The following is a 14,330-nucleotide window of genomic DNA, read 5'->3' as shown; positions in this document are numbered from 1 at the left end:
GAGCACCGCGTTCCGTGAGCACAGCCAAGTGCTGTCCTGGTGTCCAGAGTCTGGCAAGAAAAGCTGGGAAGGAAGCTGACTAACCAAGGAGAGTCACCAAGAGAGCTGGCACAAGTCCAACAGTGGAAGGAAAAGATGAAAACAACCTTCTGTGTCCCCTTGACCCTACCAGTTTTCTTTAAGATACGCAGTTCTTATAGCAGGTGACATGGTTCAAATGTCAGAGCCCATCTGAATCTTGTCACTACAACAGCCTAAACTGATGCTACTTCCAGAGGAGATACACCCACTGGGAATTAAATATCCTGGCACAGAAAGGTTTTCAAGTAATTCTGCCCTCTCTTTCATTTAGTGCTTTTGCTAGGAACAGACACATGAGAAATAGCTCAGGAACCACGCATGCTTCTAAGACAAACCACAAGCTTTTGCATTAAGTTTTACCGACCAAACATGTAAATCAGGCTGTAAAGACTGGTAGCCCATTATATACTATTCAATTACTATAGCAGGCATCCATCCTGTGCCTTTCACAGTGATCTGTAGCCTGCAACAGGTTCATAAACAGCTCAGAAAGACGACTGCTGTAGATTCCACTTAACTCCTTATCTATCTGCTTTAAATGGATTAAATGACTGTGTCATTAAAATGCTTGAAGTAAGCCTTTGATCATAAACTTCTCATCATTTTACAGTTATTGAATCTGATCCCTAATGAATCTTATTCTGCCATATTTCTCTGTCTTCTGTTCCCAGCTTTGTTTCCCATTAGTCCTAATGCAACTGCTTGGTATGCCCGACCACTGCCTCCTTACAGACCTTGATTGCCCAACCCAGAGGGACGGATGAAGTGCAGGGATTTCATCTGAGGGAGGGTCAGAAGGAGAGAGAAAATAATCCACAAAATACACACCACACCAAACACTCTTTACATATTCACTGCACAGCTGCGTGACTGCAGTTCCCTTCTGATATCCCTTTGTAACAGCAGCCAGAGGCCCCGCACGCTGTGCGCTGGAGCAGAGGGGGGAATTTGGGCAGTGCACTCTCCCACTCCTGAAGGAAAAAATGGCTTTTACTTACATAGGCAAGGGGTGAGAGGGAAAAAAAGCACTATTGAAGTCAAGGGATTTTCTGCCACAAAGCACCAATGTTAAGTCTGGCTGTAATGAAGGATGCACCTGATCTCTGCAGTGCAGGGGGAAGGCCAAGCTTGTGCTATCATGAGTGCCCCAGCACAGGGAGCAGACAACACACAATGTCTAAGCCACTGCAGATCCTTGTAAAACGGCCCCAGCTTACTCAGAAGCAACTGGTGAAAATGGAGGGAGACAAAATGTCAAAGGACCTGGCCCATGAGGACATGGGGCTGCCAGGAGTGAAGGAGAACAACTCCTCATTCGTCTGTGACATCCGGTAGAGATGGGGACCATGTGTGTTTCACTGAGGTAATTCTGCAATCAAAGTTTTGCTCCAAACCCAACCAGGCTACAAAACCAGTGATTAAATCTGGTGCTAAATCTAGTTTCTTGCACCAGTTTAGTCTTGGCATATAACAGGGGCTTAGTAGAAGCCCACACAGGAGGGCTGGCTGGGGGACTGTCCAAGTGATAGGGTAAAGATAACAAACGGGCAGGGGCTTGTGATACGTTAGACATTTATAGGAGTCTTTCAAAAGTAATGTCAGTATTGGATCTCTTGAGTCCTGATATTTATTCCTTGAGAAGAAGACAACCATTTTCTGAAGAACTTCAGAGATGTTTCCTTTTAGGAAAGTCCATTTTCATCAGCACAACATGAAGAGCACACTTGGGAATTCATGTCTGGCTGAGCGTTCAAGACAGTGTAGAAGGGCTCCACGCTGAGGGTGGTTTTCATACTTCAGTAATCAGTAGTTACAAAAGGAAATACAAGGAGCTCCTTGTAGTAGCCATAGGAGACGAAAAGCACTGTGCAACATTACACGAGAACCAAATGCTTGTTTCAGTTATGAACTCTAAAAGGGTTAAACCAAATGCTGAAACCCCACATTTGATATAGAAGAGGCCTATTATGTCAACTTGCACAGTCCTTGCCAATGCAGCACACTAATATTAATCATTCTGCGTTCTAATTATCTTACCATTATAGCAATTTTCCTGATGATCATCCCTTTTTTTCCCCTTTTTGCTGCTGTTCAGTGGTTTTCAATGATGCAGGCTGTATGGGTTGGAACACCTCCTTGCCACCGGAGTGTTTCCAAAGATTATTCCAAAGGGTGTGTTATTATCTCTCTCCATCATTCCCTTGGCTTACCAGGACATACTTTCAAACAAAAGGATGCGAAAGAGGAGGATGCTGCTTTGCTTCTGTCCCCTCACGTGCTGTGCACTGACACAGATAGGCTGTGGAAACCTCCCAGATGACCCAGTGCCACCCTCTTCCAGCACTTGGTCCAGTGACACTGAGTGTAGCAGTGCTGACCACAACAGGACAGCAGGAAACAAGTTTCCCTGCTACTGCCCAGCTGGAGTGAGACTGCCTCAGTAATTGCAGTAGAGCAAGAATGGATTTCATTTATTTTCTGCTTTACTCCAGAGAGAAAAAGAGCGCAGATTCACCCGCTGGCCTCTTTCCTACCCCCAGAGCATGAATTACTTGCAGATCTCACAGTGCGTAGATAGAAGCAAAGACATAGACAAGTCCCTTGAATCAAGGAAGTGATCAGTCCTTTCTGCCTCATCACCCTCATGTACATATAGCGACGTTTTAATTAGCTTCCCCTATGTCTGACAGACATCCTGGGTCATGCAGAGAAACCACCTTTCACTTCCTACCCTCACAAAATTAAAAAGGAAGAAAAAGCTACCCAGTCCCCTCCTCTTTCCTACCCAAGGAACTCAGCTGCTTGCCAGAGAACACTGAGAATCCATTAGTGAAGAATATTTTCTGCATTTGCTGTGGAAATCTCCTGGTGATTTTATCTTTCAGTTCAAAGCTCAGTTGTTTTTCTTCTGCCAGTACAAGGAGGCTTCAAGCAGCACTGAAATCTTTTCAGATGGGGAGAGTCGTCTCTTTACTTAGAATTTATAAGAATAAGAGAGATTTGTGGATAAACTGAAACAATAAGAGGAATGGCTATGGGCTAACCTACTGGAACTGAAGGGCTTTGAGTTAACTGCTCGAAGCAGCAAATTCAACATTATCTTGATCTGAGTGCACAAAGAAAGAAATACTTCAGGAGCATCTTTGCCCAGTAACAAGTTTTCAAGCTATCATTGAGCAAATTGGAAGAAGGTCATCATCTGTAACTCTCACACATATCTAAAGGACTCAGACTCTATCTTTTTGATCCCCTGGAAGCATGCAACATGAGTAAAGTGCATGAAGTTGAACAGAGCAGCCAAAGAGCTGATACAGCAGGGGTGAAAGGGTAGGCTCAGGAAGAATATGCTGATGAATTGACCACTAGGTTTGCTTTGCAGTATGTCCAGTACTTTTTTCTCTAGGATGCTTGAGAGAATGGACCACACATAAATCTTCAGGTGCTGACGCAGATCTATCTTCTAAGCAGTTAGTGTCAACAGCAGCATCATACTCAGAGGATATCAGAGACCCTGGGAAAGCAGAAAGGCCAAAAGACATTGTACATTCAATCCCCAAATTACTTGGACATACAAGTTAAGTGTCTCTGTGCCACCACAGCAGAGCTACTAGGCAGCACAAGAGAAAGCATTTCATATGCTATACAATCACTACTCCTTCCCACCACCCACCTGAAGAGGACCCTAATGAATATCTGTCATATTGACACCTCCTACATTTCAACTGTAAACCTTAAAGGAACAGTCTGACAACTGCCACAGCTGCAGTGTCCAGGGAAGAGCCCCGAGCCTCTGCCTGCTTTCCCTCTCAAGCAGTTATTTCCCTCTGTTTGGAGACCTTTACCATTCACCTGGCCACATTTCAGTCGAATTCTGTTGAAACAACCTGGGTGATGTTCCCTATTTTACACCCATATGCCTCAATTCAGGTCTACATATAAATAAAACTGCATACATTCTAACAATTGTCTGCAAACACACACTAATATATAAATATATATAATATATATAAGATATAATTTGCAATGTAGGATATATTATGTATAATTTATTATGTATAACATAATATTATATACATAAAATATAATGTATATTAAACACTCTGTACTGTGTAGCATATTATATATAATATATAATACATTACACATAGCATATTATATATTCTACAATTTATATTATATCACATTACATTATATATAATGTTATATTGCATCATATATAGCAAAACATGTATTATATATTATATACAAGCTATAAGATTTAATTATATATAAGTAAGTTCCCTGATGTTGTGTCTAAAAGTTCAGGCTGTCTACCGGGATAATATTAACCATATTAATTATGATCATATTAATGCCAAAAGACAATATTAACAAGACCTCATACACATCTAATCAGGCTTCTCCTTGTGCACTGAACAGATGAACCTGTGAGCAAGCCCTGACTCCTATGGAAATAACCTTAAGGTCTGCACCTCTAGCTGTGATGAATTGAAAGGGAAAGCAGTTCCACAGCTCAGGTCCCATGCAGGGCCTGCCCTGCCAACAGCTTTTCACATCCCCCTAGTCATAAAAATGGGAACATTTCATTACTACTGATGGCAACTGTGGTAGCATTGCACAGAGAGAAAGGATGCATCCACTGGAAGACAACCAAAAACACATGAGAGAATCTCTGTGGAGCTCATCCTTGCTGCAGAGCCTTCATGTTAGTGGTTTTTCAAGTTTTTCATCTCACTGGAGCCAGAAGCACAATGAACCCCCTTTCAAAAGCAATGTCTTTGTTCTGAAAGGTCACAATCTCAACTGAGCATCTTACGTTGTGTCCAACATACACAATGGTTTTCATTTTAGATGTCCTGCCAAAAATGCAAAGAACAGGCACAGCTTCTGTATTATTTAAGATACGTGGGGTTTAAATGTTGATCAGGGGAAGCAGCAGCATTCCTGATGGAGCCGAACCCCATGCACACGTAAACACAGATGCAACAGACCACTTGGGAACCCTTCCATCTGTATTAAACACAAATGGGCTTTACAGACACCACTGCTCCTTTGTACGCACACAACTGCCTCTTGTGACACCCCAGATGTCTTAAGAGACACAAAGAAGATGCTCTTCCCACAGGGTTTCACTTATCCTGCCATCCCGACTGTCTCTTCTTATTTATTTAAATAGAACAGCCTTTCTAGCTAAATTACGCATCACTTTCCATGCTGCTGTTACCTGTCTTTCAAACCTAGGCAGGAAAGCTGTCAAAAACAATTGCATTTTGCTGACTTGCCCGGATCTATGTCTCTCTAGTCTTATCAAACAACAGCAAGTGGAAACTGAGGCAAATTTGGAAACTTAGCATAGGAAGAGACTGTATCATGATCTGACTGCGTCTGGGGGGGTGGCAGAAATGCTCTGGCTTTGGGATGTTACTTTTCCCCACTCACATCCCTGGGTCTCCAGGAACACCCCAAGCTCCCATCCCTAGCAAACCCGGACTGCAGATGGAATTGCTCAATGCCACACGTTTGAGTGACAGAGGAACATCAAGCTTCCCTTCTACTATTTGATAAAATTCTTTAGGGGAAACACATTTTCTTTATGCAGATCTCTGCCTGCCGGCATGAGATAGGTGGTAGGTCAGTCTGCTCAAAAGGAAGGGTTCTGGGATATGGAAGATAACACGTCAACATCTCACACGCTTGAATCCCCCTGACAGAGGTCACAAAAGGAAAACCTGTTTCTCTGAAGGACGCTGCCATTTCCAGCAGTGGGCTCAGCTCAGAGCATCTCCCCGTTTCCTCAACTATATTTTAGCATCATTATGACCACTGCCCAGTCCTCACTGTGACACCAAACAGGCAGATTTTCCTCTTCTCCTCACCACAGACACACACACACACACACACACACAGATTGGCTGAACTCTGACTTCACTTCTTTTCCATAATCTGGGTAACACATTCTGGTCTTCTGCCTCTTAGAAATGGTGTAGAGCTTTCCACTTACCAAGGAGTAGAGGAAAAATCCTACACCAGAACCAGAGTCTCCTTATCAGAAAAGTAAAGTTGTTCAATACTATTAGTGACTTTACAAAGACCAGCAGCAAAAAGCCAGACCACAGTAGAAGAAGTGGCAAAGACAAGGACAGCATGAAACTGGGCCTATTGCTTGGCTTTAATCAAAAATGTGAAAATAATTGGGTCATCAAACACAAGCTGAAATGATCACGAGCAACGGAAAGCTAGAAGTGTACCATGGAAAGAGCTGCCGTTTATGGACATGGCATTCATAGAAATCTAAGGGAAAGCACAAAGCTTCAGTAAACAAACCTTGGGAGGTGTCATTTTCCCTATATGGGTCTAAATGACATTTTGGTTTTGTTTCTGTGGCATCGCAGCAGAATTCAAAGCAGCAGCGGAATAACAGAAAATGAAGAAAGAACAAGTGAAAACTAATTTGTGCCATCAAGTGACTACAGAGAAAAACCAGACCCTGTAAAGGGACAGTCACTGTTAGCATGTCCTGAAACTTTGCTTTGTCTTTGTTGTGTGATAAATGAGATTAGAGGAGCTTAAAAGTGAAGCCTCTTGTGTGTGTCTCCTCGGCCTTGGTTTTCAGTGGTGCGATGATTCTGGGGAAGCAATGGAACATTCTTCTTGCCCAGGAACTTCCTGTAGTTCCTACTTACTACTACTTCATCAGCTGGCACTGGAAGTTATAAACACAACTGTGCATCTGAATGTGTAATTGTAGCTGAAATTACGGATTTTCTTGCTCTTTTTAGCATACAAGAACCCTAACAGTGATGTCACTGCCACAGCACACTTTCCATTGATGAAAGCAGTGCACACACATAGAACACCTGCAGATTTAGTGGTTTAGTGGCCCCCTGCCATGCAACCAAGTTTTGCACGACTTTTAAAACCTCACTGTTCATTCTGCAATGCCTGTTCAGAAAATCCAGGCTTGTTTCAAGCCAGCTTTCTTGTATCACAGCAGGACTTGAGCAATTTCTTGGCATTTTCCCCTTACAGAATACACACGCTTTAGGAGCAACGTCCTCCTTAGGGAGCAGCATCCTCATCTGCAGTTAGTGCTCATCACCAGCTTTTCTACTCTATAGCATTGATGCCACCTCTTAAAGTCGGTGCTTCACGTGTCCTGGTACAGTGACTTTTTCCAGCAGGACATTTCCCCTGCCCCAGCTTTGTCCCTGCTTACTCTGCACTCTTTGTGCTGCTGCTCAGGTACTGACACTCAAGTCACTGACCTTTCCCTGTTTCAGAGCTGTTGAGGAAACACAGCGCTCATCTTTCCTCCCTCTCTGCTCATCTAATGAGCTTTGCAATGCCACACAACTGCTGGCATTTTCAGGGACAGTGTCAGAAGTACATTAATGCATTTATTACAGATTTCTGTGTTAAATGTATTATGCAAATGTTAATCAGTTTCTGCAGAACTTCAGGAAAGGTGCTGCATGAAATAAACAATACTGCGTTAGCTCTGGCACTGGAATTTAGAGAGCTGCAGGTCTTTAATATTCAATGTGAAAATTCCTTTAAAAACTTTTTTTTAAAGGGCATGTTGGTAAAACTTCCCTGCACAAATGTGAATCTGTGCACTCCTGGTCCCTGGTGTTATCAAACATTAGTAAGTCTGTAGCCTGCATGTCCTTGTTTTATTCGACATCCACTCTGCGCATGACATTTATCAGGGCCACTGAGGCCATGAAACAGCTTCTCCTTGAAGCGCCTAATGACAAATCTACAACTTGATGACATGTTTATGTTTCCCCTCTCTGCTCCCATGGGATGCTTCTATGTCCTGTGAACTCTAATAACTGCAATTAATTCAGAATTAATATGTACAAATATTTGCACAGCCCCAGGTGATTCAGTGTCACACAGCCCTCAAGGGCTGGAGCACAGCAGGTTCTTCACATGGTTTCTTCAGTACTTCATTCACATGGCACAAGATACACAATGCTTCCTCCCAAATAAACAGAACCTTTAAGCACAATTTACAGGCACGTTATAGGGGAAGTTCTTCTCCCACACGTTCATTTTGGTAGTGCTTTAGCATATATCCTTCGCAGCTGGCTGGCAGCACTGAAAATAGAATGGTCTGGGTTAGAAGGGACCTGCACTTCTCTGCTTAGCTCATCTTTTTACAGGGTCTCCTCTTGTTATGCTCTCAGCTCTTCTATCTCATAATTAAATCCCTCTAGAGCACACATGGATTTGTTCCCACCCCTTGCCAGAAGCTATACCTGACTGAAGAAATGCCAAGTGGTTTGCACTAACCCATTTAAAGAAGCTTCTTTTTTGTTTTTTTTTAAATAGGGCTGAACATGACCACCTGAGACTCTTAGTGAGAAGCAGTTGGGCCACAGGGGCAAATGAGGACCACAGCACTGACAGATAAAGGATAAAGGACAGGGAGTTTGAGAAAGGGAAAGCATGGAGAAGACTCTTGAACATCTGAGAGGTCAAGTAAGGAACCTTGAGAGGTTGACAATGTCCCTTCTAAGTTTTATAACAGTGTAAATGATTCATTCATCATTCTCCACTGGTCACATAATGAACAGCTAGACTGCTAAATGACCTCAACTTAGCCTTGGGCTCTTAACTCCAAGCTAGTTACTGCCTAGTCCTAACTATTAAATGAGTCATTAATGCTTAAAGAGGAGAAACATTCCCTGTCTGCCACAGAGAGGAATCTGTGCTGGGGTACAGCTCCCAGATGTTTTGTTAGTCCCTCAAAACGGCACTAGCATACAAGGGAGACTAACCCAGACGTACAGGTTGCAAAGATAAGGGAGAAAAGAAACATGAGAGCACTCTGGATGTCCCAGCACCTTCTTCATCCATGGACATCTGACTGGAGAACTTAATTCAGGAGACAGCTGCCACTGACTCCCCTTGCAGAGCCTCCTGCTTTGGTGGGACCAAGCACATGTCCATGCTAGCTTAGGCAGGCCAATTAAAACAACCTGAAGCAGACAAACAGGCCAAATTTTCAGTCAGCCACTCTATTTGTATCTAACTTCACCAATTATGTCAGCTCCTCTTACTAAGAAATAAAGCAATTTCTGCTTGTAGAAAATGCTTATTTCTTATCTTCAAATCATTACAGCTCAACACAACTACCACTGAAGTGGACAAGTGGTTTATGCTTTAATTTGTGCAAAAATAATCAATTTAAGCCCTGGAAGAAACAAAGGTTTAATTAACCAGATTAATATCTTAAGATGTAAAACGGTCGATAACAATAGTGAAATTAGACATTTAGAAAGGAACTACTACACATGCGTTAATGAATACCTCAAAACACATTAGTAAAGTCGTGCCAGCATGAAAAAAATACCCCTAAACACTTTGTGGAGTGTGTTGTCCTTAGCCAGCTCTCTCACGGACACTAACAGGGAATTCAGTCCCTCCTACTCCGACAGTGAAATTTAGCATCAATACCAGCTTCTGGCTGGGGAGTTTTCTGATGACTGTCCCCATACTCTGTAGGTAGCCAGCTCCTTCCAACCTCTTTGAGGTTATTTCAATTTCTATGAATAATACTGCCTTTTTCCGAGCGCTGCTGTGTTATTCCTGACCATCACAAAGGCTAAACACAACTAATTACTACTGCAGGAGCATCGCAGTTCTTCAGTTCAGAGTCTGTGCCATGCTTTCACACTGCCAAAGTACCCTAGTAGGGTTTCACTAGTCCCTGAGATCCCCTCCCGGCTTTCCGAGTCCCTGTTCAGGTTTCCTTGACTGCCAGCATCCACAGGTCATTCTTCTCAAGCAAGAAAAATAAGGACTCCTTCCATTTAGCCTCATAAATACCCATGCACACACTCAAAGGGATCAGGCTGCTAGCTCGGCTATGGGACTAGAGGTGATTTTCAAGCCCAACCACATCTCCTGCCTTTTATCTGCACAAATCCACTCGTCTGAACTCTAACTGGAGTTTCATTTTTATCACCAACCAGCTGGGAACTAATCACAAGGACTTCTAACTAGTCCTGCTCCCTTTCCAAGCATATGGAGCCAATTAAGTCAAACTGCAGCTGATTTTAATCAATCTTCCTTGAAGCAGCCAAACTTGAAGAATCTTTCCTCCTTCAGCTCAAAGAGTAGAGGAGAGCAGGAAAAGCAGGAGAGTAGTATTTGCATAAGGAACACTTCACATCCGCTTCCTTGCCTGCAAACACAGGGCTTCTAGCAGTAAGAAATGCTAATTGAACACTTCTCATGAGTCTTTCCTCCCACTTTATCTAAAAAGCACTGATTTGATCAGTCTCTTGTTCCTGCCACCGAGCTGCACTTTTCCACCAGCAGCTCTGGAAGATGGGACACATCATTTCAGATAACTAACCAAACCCAACCTTCCACTGAAGTCTCAGCAAGTCTGCCCACCCTAGGCCAGGCACTAACAGTGTTTTTTGCTTCATGGAAAGAAAGGAGAGGAGAGAAGATAAAATTGTTTGGTTAAAACCACTCTTTTTACAAATTATTTGAATCCCCCTCCTGAGCCACGGTTCAAATCCTGTGCAATGGGGAAGGCACCCTCAGCAGGGTGTCACTTCTCCACAGTTTCAACATTTCTTGTGTTTTTATAATCTGAAGTTTTTACTAGCCGTAAAGACCTGACCGGTGAGTAATATCCATGCTAAGATCTTTATACCAGTGAAGGAAAATCAATGCAGCCTGCAGCTAGGTGTCAAGAGCCAAGAGGTTTATGGAAGAAGGGGTGTGTGGATGTGGAAAGAGCCTTAAGCCATAACTCAAGCTGTCCCTACACAAGCAAAGGATACAAAGAGATGTCAGATGTCATACACACTGCTGTGGATAGCTATCAGGATCTTGGTTTATTTATCTGCTAATACTCAGCTCAAGAAGTGTGAATTACACACATAACACCAAAGTACCTTCCCACCTGCTCGCTTGCACTGTGGCCAGTCCATCAGGGTCCTGTAGTTCACATAGTGCACTAGCAGCAGCAGCAGAAACAAGCAACACACGTGTGCCAATACCCAGATACAAAAGGATGAGAGAAGAGGCAAATTTGAAACTTGACTCCTTTCCACACATCAACACAGTCAAACACTGACATTTAATCACCAAATACTGGCTGCATTTCCTTCAATTTCCTTCACCACACACAGCTTTGTGAACTCCACAGGCTTCAGTCCAGTGTAAAGCAGTCAAAGCTTTACTTCTACAACCTGCCTCTTCCTCTTCCAAATTCACTTTAATGCATCCCTTCTATGTATCTTTCAGGTAGTAGACACAATTCCAGAAAGCCAGAGGTTTTATTTTCAAATAGAAGGAAGTGCAGATATAGATTTGTCAGAAATCACCCTCATCCTGCCTTACTTTTTCTTACATCTGTATTTGATGTGATGCCATGCTTTCCCCAGGTTTGTAATTCCAATCACCTTTCTGTTCAGAAGAATTTTCTTGCTTTCTGTATGTAAGCTTTGTCTTGTTTTTTCTTCCCTTGGTGATAAAGTGAGATTATTTTAACCCAACACTTCCCAGTGATTTCTTTCAGAGATGGGAACGAGTAACATGTCAAACTAGCAACATTTCAGTGACCTTATCTGAGTGTACAATAATATTTTCAGTGTATTTGCTCTGCACTGATAGAAGACGTGGGTTTCTATGCTTGTCCTTAATTTAGTGTGTTCCCACTGTAAGGAACCTTCTTCCAAAGCGCTTAGAAAAGTCATTCTAAGCTTGGCTTGTCATGATATTTGACTCTCAAGGTGAATAAAAAATGGCTGATGTTTTTGTCTCTGAGGAGCTCTGAAATCTTGACCATACCAGCGGGTACACACTGATCAATACTTACATTTTAGTGGTGAGCTTACGTATTCCTTTATTTACACTTTCCTTTCTACCCCTCCTCTTTTGGAGAAGCTGTTTGTGGCATCCAGTCTTGCAAGACACAAGTGAAGTGAGAAGCTAAGGAAAGGGGGAGCTACCTCCTGTTAAATAAAGAATGAAAGCCACGTCCTCAGCCTTGGCAAAGTAGATGTAAGGGCATGGTTACCTTAATTCAGCTCCCTAACCCGCCTTTTAGGGGACTGGCAGATTTCCCTTTCCTAGACCTGCTAAACCAGATGACCACTTTTCTTCTCTTTTTCCACACCTACATGTTATCTCCTCCTTCCCATATAATTTTCTCTCTGCTCTATCTGCAGATACTCGTCCACAAAGCCCTGACCTGCACAGTACCGCATTTAACCAGTGAGCACCGTTAATGAGACAGGTCATGGGGATCCTGTGAGAAGCCTTCCAAGCCTCTTTGGTGACCAGTACAACTGTTACTGTACTGTAGCTTTAATACAGAATGAAGGTCCCACCTTGCTCCTATCACCACATTACTGTTCTATACTGTGAAAGCTCACCTATCCAGACAGTAGCTGATGATGGCCTCCTCTACCAGAAGGCAGACAATTTGCAAGACTACTCTGAAGACTTCAGACCTTTCCTCTTTGAATGTGCAATTTGAAAAGCTTGGGTGTTTTGGCATCTCAGAAGCAGCACGAACAAAGCATTGCATCTCGAGACAGCACAAATAAAATAGAGAATTCCTCTGCTCAGGCCTTCTTGGAAAGCCAGCAGCCATGGTAAGACAACACAGGCAAATTAAACGTGACCTTAGTGAATCGTAATGTGCTCTGAAGCCAAGGCTGCTGTTATGTTTATTGGAGACATAAGCATCCAAACACCAGCCCAAATCTTTCCTGCTCATCCGATGACTGAAACCCAATTAAAGGAGCCGGGTGACAGGTTTCACACTAAGCGTGGCTCAGCAGAGATGCTCAGCAGCTCTTAGCTCTCTGCTTTATCAAAGCTGTCACTTCCCCTGGCTCGAGGAATTGGTAATAAAAAAAAAAAGGGAAAAAAGATTTGATTCGCCTCTAATAGGTGTCAAGATAAAATCAATGCTCTGTCTGCAATGTGGGGAGTTTCAAACCTGCAGGTTTTCCACCATGAAGCAATTTACACAAAAATGGGGGAAAGAAATAAAGGGAGAAAGAAAGAAAAATTAAGAGACTGAAATGCTACAATGCCAAATTGTTCAGCATATCAGAGAGAACAGAAGGGAGAGATAACACTGCTCATAGCAGGATGGGCTTTGATTAAACAAAAATGCTCAGGTTTTTATTTGCTCTAGTACCTTTCAAACAAGAAACACTATAAAAGCTTGAAACAACTCTCATGTCCCTGCTCTGCATAGGGGAGCTGTTCCCTGAATGTGAGCAAGCTGAACAGACAGTCCACTCTCAACTTGCCCCCTTCAAGGACAGTGAGATTTCACAGATCTATGCAGAGTGAAAAGCTGAAGACCTTCAGCCATATAAGACAGCACTACCTCTGGAACAGCTAAAACACCCATAGTGGCACAGCAAAGGAAACACACCCTTTTGTCCTTCTGACTCCACACCTTCTGCTCTTCGTGTCTGTGGTCTGGAGATGTGCCACATTATCCTCTCAACAGGGCTGATGCTTCCTGGCTTGGAAAACTGCTAAATAATGAGGCCACAGACTGATGGTCACTGTCTTTATCACCGATAGCAGCATTGGAGTCTTCAGTATGAATGGAGCTTGAATTTCCATATCAGCTCCATGCTTTTAAGCCCAGTCTACACTCCTGCTTTGGCACAAATGAATTTGCACACAGACAACTTACAGTAGTGGAGTTACTTAAAATGGAAGTTTTTAAGGCCCTAAGAACAGAAAGAAAAGGTTCTAGGCAGGGGCATTAAAAAAGATAACTGCACTTAATGTGACTGACATCAAAATACTCCAAAACCATGGTCAGAGATAGAGGTGTGTTGGTGCAGTTTGCATAGGCTTCTGGTGCCTTGCCCAGAGTGAGGGAAGTGCAGTCGTGTGCTACGAGCATTCTGGTGTATTTGTTAGAACAGCTACAGTGAATGGACCATGTCAGGCTCTCCAGCTGCTCTGGACCTCCACATTTCCTACCTGCACAGTTAGCTTCTCCAGTTTCATTTCCAGAGATCTGTTCTGCTCTTCCAGCTTGCTGCGTTCAGCTTCCAGCTCCTCAATTTTCTGCCTGGAGAAGAAGGGAAAGTTAATGACACTGTGTCCCTGCACAATCCCACCATAAATCATCAAGCAAAGCATGAAATCACAAGCAATATCAGATTATTATCTAGTACCACAATGCTACACGACCGAGGCAGTTAAAACATATGACTAAAAGATACAAGTCTGCATGA

At 43.0% G+C, this 14,330-nt stretch overlaps 1 protein-coding gene across 5 annotated transcripts in view; it reads right to left on the bottom strand.

Annotated features, from left to right (window-relative positions):
- The window catches only part of MAD1L1 (mitotic arrest deficient 1 like 1), a 369,315-nt gene that overhangs the window by 145,352 nt on the left and 209,633 nt on the right, over positions 1-14,330 (bottom strand). For all 5 annotated transcript variants that reach the window (XR_008973123.1, XM_057416961.1, XM_057416962.1 and 2 more), the window contains one exon: positions 14,074-14,164. Coding sequence is in view for 4 of the 5 variants with exons in the window: in XM_057416961.1 (XP_057272944.1) it covers positions 14,074-14,164 (91 nt within the window). In the remaining variant the exon portion in view is untranslated. The remainder of the gene's footprint in view (positions 1-14,073; positions 14,165-14,330) is intronic.

This window comes from Pezoporus wallicus, unplaced genomic scaffold (assembly GCF_028554395.1).
Source record: "Pezoporus wallicus isolate ANWC-B61680 ecotype Strahan unplaced genomic scaffold, APGP_CSIRO_Pwel_v1 scaffold_7392, whole genome shotgun sequence".
In the NCBI taxonomy this organism is placed as follows: Eukaryota; Metazoa; Chordata; class Aves; order Psittaciformes; family Psittacidae; genus Pezoporus; species Pezoporus wallicus.
The sequence above is the reverse complement of the archived record's forward strand: the minus strand, read 5'-3'. Positions and strand labels throughout refer to the sequence as shown.